The 14,361-nt window shown below is 56.4% G+C and overlaps 1 protein-coding gene across 8 annotated transcripts in view; it reads left to right on the forward strand.

The window, feature by feature from the left end:
* The window catches only part of BCOR (BCL6 corepressor), a 115,060-nt gene that overhangs the window by 75,660 nt on the left and 25,039 nt on the right, over positions 1 to 14,361 (forward strand). For all 8 annotated transcript variants that reach the window (XM_077889580.1, XM_077889577.1, XM_077889581.1 and 5 more), the window contains exon 2: positions 14,107 to 14,232. In XM_077889580.1, coding sequence (XP_077745706.1) covers positions 14,147 to 14,232 — 86 coding nt within the window. In that variant the 5' untranslated portion in view covers positions 14,107 to 14,146. The remainder of the gene's footprint in view (positions 1 to 14,106; positions 14,233 to 14,361) is intronic.

Below are 14,361 nucleotides of genomic sequence, written 5' to 3' on the forward strand. Positions count from 1 at the left end.
CTAGGGTTTGGTTTGCCCGCGGCGTCGATTTGCCGCGGTTCCTCTTTGTCTGAGCCCAGCCGGGAATTCCAGCTTTTATTGGGAAGACCGCACTCGGGTGGAGCCCGCGCCGGGTCGGGCGGGGCAGGGCTGGGCCGCGCGGGCTGGGCGGGAGGCCTGCAGGCCGCAGTGCCGCCCGAACTCCAGGACGGTCCTCGGGAGCGCACGGCAGCCCTGACAATGCCACCTTGGTGGTTTCCTCGAGGGCGCGGGGCCCGGCCGGGCTGGCCAGGCGCGGCGCGGCGCGGCGGGGCGGGGCGGAGGACCTCGAGGGTCCGCTTCGGCCGCCGAGTCCTCCCCCTCCCCCCGCGGTCCCCACCCCTCCCCCCGCCAGCCCGAGGCCGAAGCGAACTCAGAAGGCCCTTTGTTAGGCCCCAGGGTCACACCCGTGCCCTGGGGGCCGCGGAGGGGCGGGGAGCCGTGCTCTCGGCGAGAAAGGACCTTCTCCTTGCTTGGAGGCTTCGGCGGTCGGCTCACACGGTTCGGGGAGGGGAGGCCGGGGCCGGCCAAGGCCCGCCCCAGCTGCTCTGCCCGAGTGCTTGGCCCGCAGGATTCCGTCTGTTTGCAAAGCAGGCTGCGCTGCTGGGGCCTAGGTGGCGGCGGCGGGGTTGAGAAGCTGCAGGGGCCGGAGTGGTCGGCCTCCCCGCGCGCCCCGGGTGGTAGCCAAGCCGCCTTGGTGCTGAGTTCTTGGCAGGAGACTCCTCCTCCCGCCCCCCCTCCCACCAGCCCGGCTCGACGGCTTTTTTGCTGGTTGCCCCTAACGTATCCCTCTGGAAGGGATATCTGACTTTGTGTTGCATGGGAATTAATGAACGATGCTTTTCCGGGATGTTTCTGTAGAAGGCCCCCTTTCCCAGCACAACTCATCTGTGCCTGTCCCCAGTCTAGGGTCTTGGAAATGGGGGGGTCCCTCGCATGGTTATTTTTTAGAGCCACGTCTCCCTGAGCCAGCCATCCCCCCTCAGCACCCACGGGCTCAGCTCCCTGTGATTAGACTAGCGGGGAAGTCCGCTAGAAGATCCTGACAGCATAAAATATAATTTGTGATCTAAAAGACAGTTTCCAGTATAATCTCATTATGCACCACAGACTCCCGGTGTTATTTTGTGGAAGGCGGACAATGATCAATTTACATTGACCCGGGGCTGGGCGAGCTTTTAGATGGTAATTGCCATATTGATTTGCATGCAAAAAGGAGACCTGCTAAAATTAAAGACCGGAAGCTAAATTAAACTAAATTTATTGTCTAGGTGCAAACCAGAGGAACTACTGGGGGAGGGGGTGAGTCAGGTCGGGGTGCCAGGGGCAGAGCAGGTGAAAGTCCCAGAGAGCTTACCGAGGTCACAGATTTGGGAGCGATCTTTGCCCTTGTGATTTCATAATGTGAGGAGGGGGACTTGTTTAGGGTATGGGGACCCAGCGGGTGAAAGTTATAAACAGGTACTATTGCATTGAAGGCACTGGAGTCTTTTAATGCTAATAGTAACTGAGGAGGGGAGGAGAGGTTTATAGGGTTATAGGGGTCTTCCTGCACCATTTCCGGCAAGCCCCTGTTTCTATTGTTCTACCCGAGCTCTCGCAGCCGTGCCAGGGACACCCAAAAGTCTTGCAACTAAAGAGTTTCAAAAAGGAAAAAAAGGGGGGGGGCGCAGCCCCGCCTGCTCCATTCCCCCTCCCCCCGGTGTAAGTTCTTTCGGAGCGCGCGAGTGTGGGGCGCACTGCACGCGCGCCGCGGGCAGGCCGGGACCGTTGGAGGCTGCGGGAGTTCCTTCCCGGACGCGGCAGCCCCACGCTCGGCCGGACGCCGATCGCTTTGGGAAGCCGCCCGCTCCGAGTGGCTCCAGGTGGCTCAAGGTGTGTGTGGGGAGGGGGGGAGGGGGGGAGGGTGTCTGCCGGGGCCTCTGTCTCGCGGTACCGGGGCGGGGGTCGCCTCCCCGGAGGTTTGGAAGGGCCTGCACCGAGCTAGGGGTGGGGGGAGGGCGGAGGCTGGAAGCCCTGCCCGATCGCCAACGCCGGAAAGTTTAAGAGAGAGAGCGAGCGAGCGAGCGAGCGCCACTGGCGGGGAGCCAGGGGCGGGCGGCCGGGCGGCGGGGGCGTGTTCGGCTGGCTAGCGGGGTGAGGACCCGGCGCCGCCATCGCCTCGATCCCTCCCGCGCCCGAGGCCCCTGCCCGCCCAGTCGCTCCTGGAGCCATTTCGTGCGTCCGGAGCCTCGGCCTCTTGGAGGAGCCACCGGTCCGGGGCCGGAAAGCCCGCCGGGGCAGCTGACTGTCCGGTCCCCCTGCCGAGCGGGAGATGGCCCTGTGGAGCCTGGGTCGTCCGGTGTGCCGAGTTCCCGGAGCATCCGAAAGCCTGGGGCAGATCTGGAAACCGGGGTTGGGGCCGACTGGCGATATTAGGCCCCGACACCCCCCCCATACACACACACACCCCTTCCTTCTGGGATGAGAAGTTGGGGATATGGGAGATAACTCAGTCCTTGGCTTATCGCGGGCGTTGGCCTTTTATGGGGACCCCCAGTCCAGGAGGGCCTGACGTCTTACAAGCCACTTACCTCTTAGTTTCTACCCGCACCCTACTTTGGTCCCTGGAGGTTTTTCCTTAAAACCCTAGGAAAGGTAGGTGGAGGCACTCTTTCCAAAAGGGCTTTTGCTCTATCTAGATAATTTGATTTATTGCTTTCTGTGGCAAAACTAGGGTGGCAGGCCCAGACCTAGCACCGGGAGTCAGCACTTTCTGTGGAGACCTGACAGTAGCGACCCACCTACCCCTGCCTATTCTACGTTTCTGGAGGAGGGGAAAGTGAGGCTTTGTTGGAGCCCTGACCTCACACTGGGGTATTCCTGTGTAGGAAGTCACAGGAAATTGGGAAAGACTTCAAGTGAACCAAGAGATTACTGGATGTAGGAGAAATTGGGCTTCGGTTTCCTTGTGAACTAAGGTACATAGGTGTCAAACGCTCTTATCCTGCCCTCGAGTACTAGAGCTAAGGGAAGCTTTCTGAAATTCTTGAGGATTTTTCAGATGGCACGATTTGACCAATAATTGGCTCCTCTCCGGAACTCCAGGACTGAGTTTGACCGTGGCTCATTTTTACTAGCTGTGTGACCTTGGGGGCAAGTTATTTATGGCCTCTGAGCCTTGGTAAGTTTCTTCATTTGTAAGACTGGTAATAATTATCCACCTTTAGGATCAAAGGAGACTACTTGGCACATAGTAGGCCCCGAGAATTAGGGACTGCGTTGAATGACTGGTCATGTTCCTATAGGTTGCTCCATCATTCCCGGCTGCCCCCTAGAGCCCCTGAGACCTGTCTAGGCTAGTGTCAGGGACTGTCGCAAGTTAAATTCGCCTCCGTTGATATCCTTCTGCTCTGCCTTCATGGGTTCCTCTTTTCTTTTGTTGCAGTTCTTTGCATTCTGCGCTTTAAAGGGTTCCATATGAAAGGGCTTGGATGCCCCCCCCCCCCCAAAGCGGGATCATTATATGGTTAGGAATTGATTCCAGAACCGGGTATCTTGGTGCTTTTTGGCAAGCCTTCTCGTCCTCCTTTCTTGGGGGAGAGAAGAGCCAGGGGCTGGAGGGGAGAGACCTGGTTGGAAGAGGTGAGGGGCTGGCCTGCTGCAGAGGCCAGAGGTGCTGTGGTTTGTTTGATAGGGATTAAGTCCGGATGTTACGAGGTCTCAGTGTGGTTTTCAATAAAGTCTGCCAGGGATCGCTTCTTTTTTTATATCGATATGTATTTTAAAAAATTACCAGCATGAGAAGAAAACCAGACCTGTATGGATCCAGGCCGGTAGTAAGCTACTGTGATCAGGTTTCCTACTCGACTCCCAGAGGGGAAGTCAGCGTTTGATTGAAGCTACACTTGGTTCTTGACTCTCAGGGGATGCCTGCTCTGAAACAGGAGCCCTCCCCTTCTCTCCTCCTCTCCCCCCTCCTCCTCCCTCTTTTTCCCTTCTTCCCCTAAAAGCCTTTGTGCTGAAAGAGCTTCAGTAGGCACGAATCCTTGGTCCCTCTCTAAAGAATGCCTTCCAGCCTTTGCTGACATTGTTTTGTGAACAGTGGGTTTTACCAGGCCAGCAGTTTTCCCCGCATCTTAGCTCACTACTATTTTAGAGGTAGAGTGTGGCCAGGATGCGCCTCACTGCCATGATTTCCACACTGCGGAGCCGGGGCCTTGCCTGTAATCTGAAGACACCTTAACCTTTGCCCTGGATGCCCCCAGAGGGGGTGAAGGTGGGGAGAGCAAGGACAGGGGGTCGTTGTTGAGGGTCTGTTTGTTTTCTCCCGAAACAGAGGCAGAAGGTGGAGAGGGGGCGAGTCAGAGCCAGGACGGTCCAGCTTTGGGTCTGATTTAAAACTTGGTCTAATTGGAGAAGCTCTTAGGCACTCAACAGTTCTGTACAAATGCAAACTTGAAATAGCTCTAGGCCTACGTCATTTAGGACAGAATAAATGAAGTACAGAAATGTCCAAACTATGCAAATCCTGGAGTTGTCTGCCCTCCCATAAACACATGACAAGTGCCAAGGCATTTCCAGTCAAAACAGCCGTGGAAACCAGCAGCCTCCATCCTTTGTATTTATTATTTTATTAACAGCATTTTACACAGCAGTTAACAAGCACAACCCTGCCTGCTTTGCGCCGAGGCTCTCGGCAGACCAGGGGGAAAGACTGGATGGATGGCAGTGGGGAGGAGTGGTCTCTACCAGAGACGGCCCGCTGGAGGAATCTCTGCAGATGGGTAAGGAAAAAGTAGCATTTGGGGCTTCTTTCCACTGGCCAGAAAGAGGAGACAGCGAAAGTGAGGGTTTGGAGGAAGAGATCCCCTCTCCCTTCCCAAGAGGAAAGTTGCACAGATGTGGTTATGTCTGGTCTCAGCCGGGATTCCAGAAGGTGACATGGTGTCATTTCAGGATCCTCTCTGCCCATCAGTTCTTGCCAAGTTTCAAAGAATAAGTATTTGTCTGCTATCATGAGTCTATATCCTGGTGGAAAGTTTATAACGAAAAGTAATGCCTTTCTTAAGTCATAAAATGAGCCTTGTATGATTATTTAATTAAAATCTATTTAAGGACCGATTAGGCGTGTAATTTGCACTAATAATGACGATTATGGAAATGTTCGACTTAACCAAAAATCATAAAGGAGACATTTTGATCAGTGGGGCGGCCAGTAAGTATTCAGGGAGTTGGACAATTTTCGAGGCACCAGAGGCACTGGGCCGCGGGCTTCGCAAAGGGCAGAGCCTCCTGGCCCCCTGTGACCCAGCACAGGGAGCGGCAGGCCTCTCTGTCCCCGACCCCAGGCCTGGCCCAGCCCACGCCTTGCTGAGCGTTGAAAGCGACCCTGGGAGTCTGAACAACCTTTCTTCCTAGCTGAGGAAGTGGGGGAGGGGTGCTTCCCCGAGCCACCAGGAGGGGCAAACTCTGGGAGAAGGCTGATAAACCACACAGAAATCCCTGCGACATGGCTGTGCTCTTTTCGCTTTTACAATCAGCGGCAACAAACTGCACGCTGCCTTGGCTAGCCTTGGCTGGAGCCTGGAGGGGTGGGGGAAGAAGGGGGGGTCCCCTTGTTCCGGAGAAACCTGCCAGCTGCTGGGCTTGGTGCGAAGGCAGCGGAGGCAGACACAATGCTGCTGTTGTTGGTTTGATCTCGAACTGTGGATTGTTAGTCTGGCTTTAACTATGTGGTAAGGGGGGAATGTGAAGGCTGTTTACAGCGAGTGCAAATAATGTGACAGCTGTTGGTGCACGAGCAGCGCTGCGCTTACACAAAGCGTGCACTATGCAGGCCCGCGGAGAGCTGCAGAGGTGGCCGCCGCTTTCTGGCCACAGCGTCCTGAGATGAGAGAAAAAGTCGGCAGCGCCGCGCACCGCCCCACGCACCCCTCCTCCCCCAACACACACCTTTCTGGCTCCTGGAATCAGGACGGAGGTGCAGGATGGGTGCGTTGTGTGTTGTGCTTTAGGGGGCTTGTTCTGCAGAGGTGGTGGGAGAAGGCCCACAGGGTCCCAAGTGTCACTGCTCAGAGAGGGGTCTGGCCAGGATCGGCGGACCCTGGGCCCTCTGGTGCTCATAGGCATGGTTTTAAGATTTGGGGAAATAACTTGCAGCTCTAAGCAAGCTTGTTGGAAACAATGTGTTATTAACCAAAGGCTTTCTGGAAGTTGCAGAGTCTCTGATGGCCCTCGGTCCCCCTTGGAAATGGCTCTATTACTCAGACAAGTTAGAGTAGAGAGACTGGTGGGTACTGTGCACTCACCACCATTTCCCAGGCTGGAAACGCAAGTGTGTAGGTTCAAGACCCAAAGGGGGTTATATTGGAGTGGAGTAAAAGGGTGCAGTTTGGCTTTTGATTACCCACACCCCTTAACTTTTCCTCCTAAGCCTTCCTATTTCCATGAGCACATTCGACTTCAGCTGTAGGACGCAAAGGCGTGGTTCTGAGGTGTGCTTACAGCGCCACCCACTCTGTGACTTAATCAACTAGATGCCCACAGCCACAGGCCTTCTCTGAGTTCCTAGTCGCCAGCCAGACACTGGGGGGAGGCACCAGGGTGGGAAGGAGAGCAGTTGGTGGCAGTAGCCACCCCCTTGGCTGGTCCTGGAGATGCCCAGTTGACCTGAGCAGGTGGGTTCAGGGTGACCAGAGAGGTGGGCCCCGCCTCTGGGCTGTCCTGGGGCAAAATGGGTATCAGAATCACTCCCCTCCCCTTCACCTCCCTTGGCCCCCCAGGGTTTGGAGGATCCTTTAGAGCTGATTTGATTCTGTATCTTGTCCTTCTCTGTGATTTTGGTCCCTTGGATGTACAGCCTTCAGGATCTCAGCAAATTGAGTTCATTGCCCCTGGCCCCCCCAGGCCTACCCTCTTTGAGTTTTAACGTGGACTTTTGTATCCACTTGGGTTCCCCAGTGGGGAGCTGGGAAGATGCTTCTGGAGTGATACATGAACTTCGGTGCCAGTTCTATAAATTGGTCTCTTTTTATGACGTGTGCCATTTTCTGTAGGAATGTTGCTTGCAAAACGAGTTTCGCCTTGGAGGAAAGGCGGAAAGATAAACAAGCCTGTAACGCCAAAACACTGGCAGTCTTTCCCTCCTTCCAGCTCTCTTAAAGCAGCCGGGCTGTATTTCCAGGATTAGACTCGTGCTTGTGAAGAGGGACTCTGGTTGGCTTTTTTTTTTTCCCCAAGCAAATGCAAATTAGAGAAAAATAATTTTCTTTCAACGATATGCAATGTATTAGTCACTTGTTATCGTGCTCCGAGGCAGGCCTCATTTGCGCGTCTGCCAGCTCGCTCACATCTGCTCGGCGCTGTTCGGGGCATTTTAACCTTGGCGGTGTCGTGTCTAGTCCCACGGATCAAGGAGGAGTAATTAAGCTCTGAGCAGCGACAAAAATTCCTGGGCCCCCATCTACACCATAGTTGTTCCACAGCTTTGTTTGGGGTGTTCCGAGTTCCAAGAGTGAGTAGCAGACATGGGGTTTCTTTTGTTCCTTGTCAAGAAAGTGGGAGCCCCTCTGCTCCTCTGACCCTCATTCCCCAGCCCTCCCAGAACTCCCAGGCAGTGCACAATCATTTAAGGAACCCCGGTGCAGATCACAGGAGCCCGTGTGCTATGCATCTTTTATGCATAAAAAGTTCCTTTGTGCTTCCTGTGTACTCACGATCGCTGTTGTTGATAGCCTTACCATGTAGCCTGTTCCTTTGGCGGGGGGCGGGGTGGGGGTGGCTCGTCAAGTGTGGTTTTATTCCTACAAAACCCTGGTGGAGATGGCAGTGCATTGACACCCCCTCTGGAGTTGTGATACGGCTCCTTTATTCTGGGTTTGCCCCCAGGTTGTATAGACTCCCAAGTGGCAACCCAGCCCTGTTGGGATTATCCCGAAGGGGGTGTGAGGCTGGGGGTGGGGGAGGGGAGAATAAGGGAGGAAGGATGATTCATTGCATTCAACCTAGGTTTCCTGTCCTGGGCTGCCTCCTGTTGAGGGACACCGGCTTCCAAATAGGCCCTCTCTTGCCCATGTGGTGGTGTGTGGCATAAACGTGAAAGAAAGTGAAAGGAACAAAACCCCAAGGCTGTGGCCTGCATCGGTGTCGGGGGAGAAGGGGAAGTGTCCCAATGTTGGTCCAACAGCTGACCCTGGGTGTGTTTGGGGGGGGGGCGGTGGACCTCCAGTCTGCTCAGAAGGAGCCTAGGAGGAATGGCCAGGAGGAGGGTGTCTGCGGCGCCCATTCCTCGGCTGGGTCCGGCAGAGGAGCCAGGGTTCTCCGTATGCCCACCCAAAGTTCCTTTTTGTCAGAGATTCAACGGCGGGGTTCAGTCAGGGGGAACCCCGGAGGAGCACGCGGGCCGCAGGGCCCGAGGGGTTAATTGGGGTCAGTGGACTGGGTGATTGCGGAGGTCCAGCCGCGTCCCGGAGAGAGCGGGAGTTCCTGGAACGCTGGGCGGGGGCGCGTCGCGAGGGTGTGGGGCGGCCCCGCGTGGGGACCTCGGTGGAGGAGCCGCGAGGAGGGGCGGGCGAGCCCGGAGCAGCACGGGTGTGTGTGGTGGGAGAGAAAATCTCTTTGTTGCCGACCGATCGCGCTCGGGCTGAGGCGGGGGAGGGGGCGCCCTTCCCCCTGCTCGCCCTCACCGCCGCCGCCGAGGGCCAAGTTCAACCCCGACCTACCCGAGTGGCTCTGCTCTGACCCAGGCGCCCTGGGAGGAGGCAGGGAACGTTCTGGTTGCTCGAAAGGTCAGGACCGCGCGAGTTTCCCATCCTCCATCCTCCTCGCTCCCTCTCCCATCCAGCTTGGTGTGTTACTAATGCAAAACTTGGGGCGTGGGTGGGGACGCCCCCGGAGGCAATGGCCGAGGCTTGGAGTGTGCCAAGAGACAGCTCCTGGGCAGCCTGGATCACTCCTCCCAAACCCCCACCCACCCCCTCCAACACCCTTGGAGGGCTGGCTGACCAGGCCAGCCACCAACCTCAGTCACACCCCTGGACGACCGGACGCGCGCTGTGGGGGGGGCCCAGTCTCGGTCCGCTTCACCCTGCTGCTCCACCAGCCCCCCCAAAAAGCAGCCCAGGAGGACCCGCCCCCAACAGTGCACATCCGGGAGAGCGTTTTCCTCTCATCATCTACCCCCACACAGCCCCCCTCCCCCCCATCCTAAAATAGGAACTTCTTCACCCCTCCCTTCCTTGACACCAGGAGAGAAGTGCTGCTGTGCGTGACTCAGTCTGCTCTTGGAGCAGCCCCAGGAAGGGCTCCCGCGGGTTCGCTTTGGGCTTTGATGAAATCCACACAACTCTGCTGAAGGTCACCCCTCCCTGGCCTGGCCCCCTCTGTGTCCCTGCTTCAGCCTTCCCAACGCCACAAAGAAACTACGCGACCAATCTGGGGTTGTCACACGGTACGCTCTGTGGCATCAGATGCTGTTTAATGGGGTTAAACGTGGCCTGTACTAGGCATTGCCAGGCAAAACTCAAGTCCATAGTGCAGTTTAATCCTCTGGAAAATGCGGTGCCAAATATTTACAGATGAGGGGAGCAGGTTTGAAGAGATTCGGCCACCTGCCCAGAGACACACTGCTGGTGAGGGTGGGAGCTGGGAGGCTGTGGTGGTAATCAGGTTCTTGCGTGCTCTCTGCAGAGAAGTGGCTGTGATGGGAGGGAGGCCCCTTCCCCGAAGAGGTCCCCAGCACACACTACACACACACTGGGCCAGCCTTCCCAATGCCAGCTCTGCCTTCTGAGCTGGAAGCTCGCCCCCCCCCCCCACCTGCCCAGGCCTTCTTGACCATTGCCTGGATAACAGCCTGATGGGGGCAAGGGGTGGCAGTTGAGAGACCCAAGGAAGGGGCACCTCACCATTGGCGCTCGCGTGGTGCAGGGGAGCTGGGATGGTTTGATGGTGATGTTTTCCATTTTGTTGGTGAACTTGACAAGTGTGATGTGCAGGCTTGAATGGAGCACCTCCTCAAGGGCAGAGGCAGTACAGGTGGCCTGGTGCCAGGAGGAGCCCAGCGGAGAGTTCAGGAGGGGTGCCAAGAGTGGTCTGGTGCTGCCTCCTGTCCCCTTGCTCCTCCCAGCCTCTGAAGTCTGCAACCCGCTGTCTGTTGTCTGCCAGGGGAGATCGCCTGTAAAGAAAACCCAAACAGCCGTCTCCTTTTCCTCAGTGCATAACGATGTCCTCATGGCAGGAATGGGTGGTTGTGGTGGCAGCGGCGGGTGCTACTTCTGGACCCATGTGCTCCTTGTGTCCTGTCAGAGGCTTGGCAGTGCCCCTTCTCAGAGGTGACAGCTCCTAATTTTGGTCCCTCTGACCTCCTTCTGCCAGTCAGGCCCTTTCCTCGGTGTTCAAGCCAAGCCTAGTACTCTAAGCATAACCCTTGGCTCCCAGAGCAGATAACTGCCCATGTCTGTTGAGGGAGACGCAAGCTCTCTTGTGCTTTCAGTTACTGCCAGTTCAAGAGCTGGAGTCCACTCTGGGGGTGTGTGGGTGTGTGGGTGTGCATATGTGCACGTGTGTGTGTGCACTCGCGTGTGCGCATTTTGCCAGCCAGATCTCTCCCCAAAACTGGGTGTTCCAGCGGGCAACCACTACAATTCCTGGTCTGTTCTTTAGAAACCAGACACTCCTCAGTCTCCCTGCCTGACCCTTTCCTCTCAGCCACCTTCCCCTTCCCTCTCCATCCCCATCCTGCATCCTTGGCCCCTTTCTCTCCATTCACTGAAAAAGGGTTAAACCCCATCGCCAAGGTGCAGCTTAGCAGCTAACATGGAAACAGGTTGGTGCTTGTAAAGTGCTTTTCTTGAGTGACTTCACACATCTTGGCACTTCTAGCCTGCGGGGGGGGGGGGGGGGGGAGTTGGTGCCCGCGGAGAAATAAAGGCAAACAAGCCTCTCAGAGCCGCAAAGTGCCTGCTCTGTTTGTCATCTAAATCACATTATTTGTCCTCTCCACCGTGGCCTTAGGGTCAGCGAAGTCAGTTTTGAAGCACTTTCTCTTAGAGTTCAAAAAAAGACCCCAACTATTTCAACAGCCCCTTCTGGAAGTGGAGTGGGATGAGCATCGCTGTATCTCCGCCCCTTGGGCTCTTTGTGTTTCTTACCCAAATGCCGACCCCCTTAGTTCCACATCCCATAGAGGGGTGGAGGGGAGGTCCCCAGGCTGGCCTCCCGGCGGGGTGGGCAGGGTGGACGCAGCATGGCCTCAACATGGCCTCAGCAGAGGATGTACCTGCTGGGGATCTGGGCTCCTCCGGAGCAGGCTGGCACCCTGGAGAAGGGGCTCCCTGCAGGCCGGGCCATTGCTCACCAGCCGTTCCCACTTAGCTCCATCTTTGCCCAGGAACCTGAAGAGTTAAAAGTCTTTAGCTTGTTGCAATGAAATTATGGCTGGCAGTGGCGCCGCTGTTTGTTCAACAGACCTCCACTTTTAAACAGTTCACAAAAAGTTCATGGGGCAGCTAAAGATTGTGTGTGTGTGTGTGTGTGTGTGTGTGTGTGTGTGTGTAGTCAGCAGGATCCAACAATGTACCTCTCCCTCCCTTGTTTCTTCTCGCACAGCCTCCTCCCTCTCCTCCACCCCCAATACTTCATCTGACCCTGTGCCTGCAAAGCCACTTCATGCTGCTGCCCGTGTCACCTAAGTGTGCGGCATTAATGTTGAAAAGCCCACAGGAAGAGCCCTGCAGTGGTGGTGGGGAGCTTGAGAGCACCCAGGGCTCCCAGGTGTCTTGCATCACATCCACCCTTGTGTCCAGGGAAGGGGGCCGCTGGCCCTTTGCAGGGGTGGGGGAGTAGGAAGGGGGCAAAGTGGGATGATGGATCCTGTTTCCTCAGTCAGGTGCTCAGAGGTCCTTGTCACCAGGCAGCTACCGAAGGAGGTGGGTCTGTGGCAGCTTGTGGAAGGCCAGGCCACTTCAGGGACCACAGAAGATTGAAGTCTCCTAGGTGCGCCGTGTGCGTGCACGCGCGCGCGCGCACACACACACACACACACACACCCCTTTTCATTCCCTCATCCTTTTCCTAGGGGTACTTGATCAACCCTTTGGTTCCTGGTGTAATTTCTGCGTTTCCTTGTGGCACGTAGTGAGGGGATGGCCTGTGCAGTCCCACTGCTGCCGCTGAGGACCAGGACACTTGCATCAAGCAATGTTGCTCCACTGTCCACATTGGGCCACCCAGAATGTCTTCTTTTGTTAGAAGGGGCGGCAGGGGTGAGGGAGGGGACAGTCCCTTGAATGTGCCTTGTGGTCTTCTGTGCACTAGTGGTGGCCTTCTCTCCCACCCCCAACTTGATTTGTATGTTTGGAGGAAGGAAGAGAAGCCCAGAGCCCCCACAGAACCTTCTTCAAGACCCCAGTTAGTCTTTTTGCGGCACTGGGGCTAGCCCATCGGAAAGAGAAAGAAAGAGGCGCTTCCTCCAGAAGGTGCTCCTTCAGAATCCCACCAGGCCTGCTGCAACTGCAGATTTTCTGCCTCTTCCTCCTCCTCGTCCTCCTCGTCGTTGTCCTCGTCCTCCTCCTCCTCTTCCAGCTTCATTGTTGGGCTCTAACTCCGTGCCGTGTGTCTGTGTGTGTGGCTCTTGATTAACAGACGGTGTTCTATGTATAGGGGGCCAACAAGGATACTGGTGGACAAAAGGCCTAGTTAGCACAAAGAAAGGCTGAAGGATAGACCAGCCTAGCTTTTGGATTTGGGTCTCCCAGGTGCTCCCCCAACCGCCGCCCTCAGTCACTCTCAGAAAGAGTCCCCGGACCTGGTGCTTCCACCCCGACCGACCTGGCAGTCTGCTCCCTGTGCTCGAGTGTAAAAGCAAGCATTTGCATATTTTTCCCTGCTAACAAAGGAAATGTGTCGACTTAGGGAACATTTGGGCTTTCGGAAACTATGTGGGTGGGTGTGTGAGGGAGGAGAAAGGAAAGTTCCCCCGATGATCTGCACACCACTGACTTCACACTCCCGTTTGGGTCCCCGCGTAAAGATGCCCTGGCCCAGCCCCGGCCCGGACAAGGGAGATGTGTTTGTGCGCGGGGAATTGCCGAGGGCCATCGGTCCCAGGCATTAAAGGCTCCCCTACTTATTAACCCAGCATTTAACAGCAGGATATGGGCTGAAGCGCAGTCAAAAGAAACGGCTCAACCTCCAAAGAGCAATTAAAATCCTGCACGAGGATAAATCACGCGCCGTGATAATCCTGTTAATAAAATGCAGCTTGTCCTGACCCTTCACTCATGCAGCAAACTAGAATGTGATGTGGGGGGGGGGGGCAGCGAAGGTAAGGAAAGCCGGGGAGAGGTGCTCTCCCCTCCTCTGCCTGGGCAGCCTCCCCCTCCCCGGACAAGGAAAATGCGTGGCTTTTGCCTGCTCCCAGCCTGCCAGTGGCTCATAGCCCGGCAGCCTGGGCTGCTAAGACTTCTGCACTCACTAATGATTTCTTGTCCCCAGCGAGCAGGCGTCATGGAATTACTCAACCGCTTCCCTCTGTAGCTCTCCCAAGCCAAACCACCCAGGCAAAACCACCCGGGGTTCAGCGCCTAATCTAATCTAGGGCTGAGTGGGGTGATTCACCAGCCCACCGACTCTTTTTAACCCTCGATCTGTTAAGTAGCCCACACCACAACCCCGGAGACGCATCGTAGTTTGGGTTGCCACACCTGACCCTTGTACCTTCCACCACCCCTGGTCCTCTCAGACCCCAGAAGAACCTGCATATGGCTCCCTGGGATGCAGTGCCATAAACTGCCAAGCGTGTTCCCCAAAGGCTGGGAAAGGAGAAGGTGGGCGGGTGGGCAGGCAGAGGCAGCCGGGGGTGGCAGTGCGATGTGTGCAGTAGCGTGGATGGTGTAGTATATGGTTCTTTAACACCTCCCCGCCGGCAAGGAAGCTGCGGGCAGCCCTTGTACCCTTCGAGTCAGGTGTGTTCCTTCACTCCTGGACATCTGTAGAACATTGGGCACAGCCTGCCTTCTGTATGAATTACCTAGAAAGAGGGCCTCTCTGGTTCCCTGTTTGGCTCTTCTTTATTCAACCTCCTGGGATTTTTTTTTTTTTAAACAGACTAGACGCTTGAAGAAAAGCTGCCATCCAAGAAGACGACATGCTTTCAGCAACCCCCCTGTATGGGAACGTTCACAGCTGGATGAACAGCGAGAGGGTCCGCATGTGTGGGATCAACGAAGACAGGTGAATGTGCTGTCTGGCTGAGGCCTGGGGAGAGGGGGTGGGTGCCCCCGGTCCCGCCCCACCCCCACCCCATGCTCTGGGCTCTCCGGGCTGAAGCCCCCCTCACCTTCTCACAGCCAGAGTAGGCCC

The sequence above is a fragment of the Canis aureus genome, chromosome X, assembly GCF_053574225.1.
Source record: "Canis aureus isolate CA01 chromosome X, VMU_Caureus_v.1.0, whole genome shotgun sequence".
In the NCBI taxonomy this organism is placed as follows: domain Eukaryota; kingdom Metazoa; phylum Chordata; class Mammalia; order Carnivora; family Canidae; genus Canis; species Canis aureus.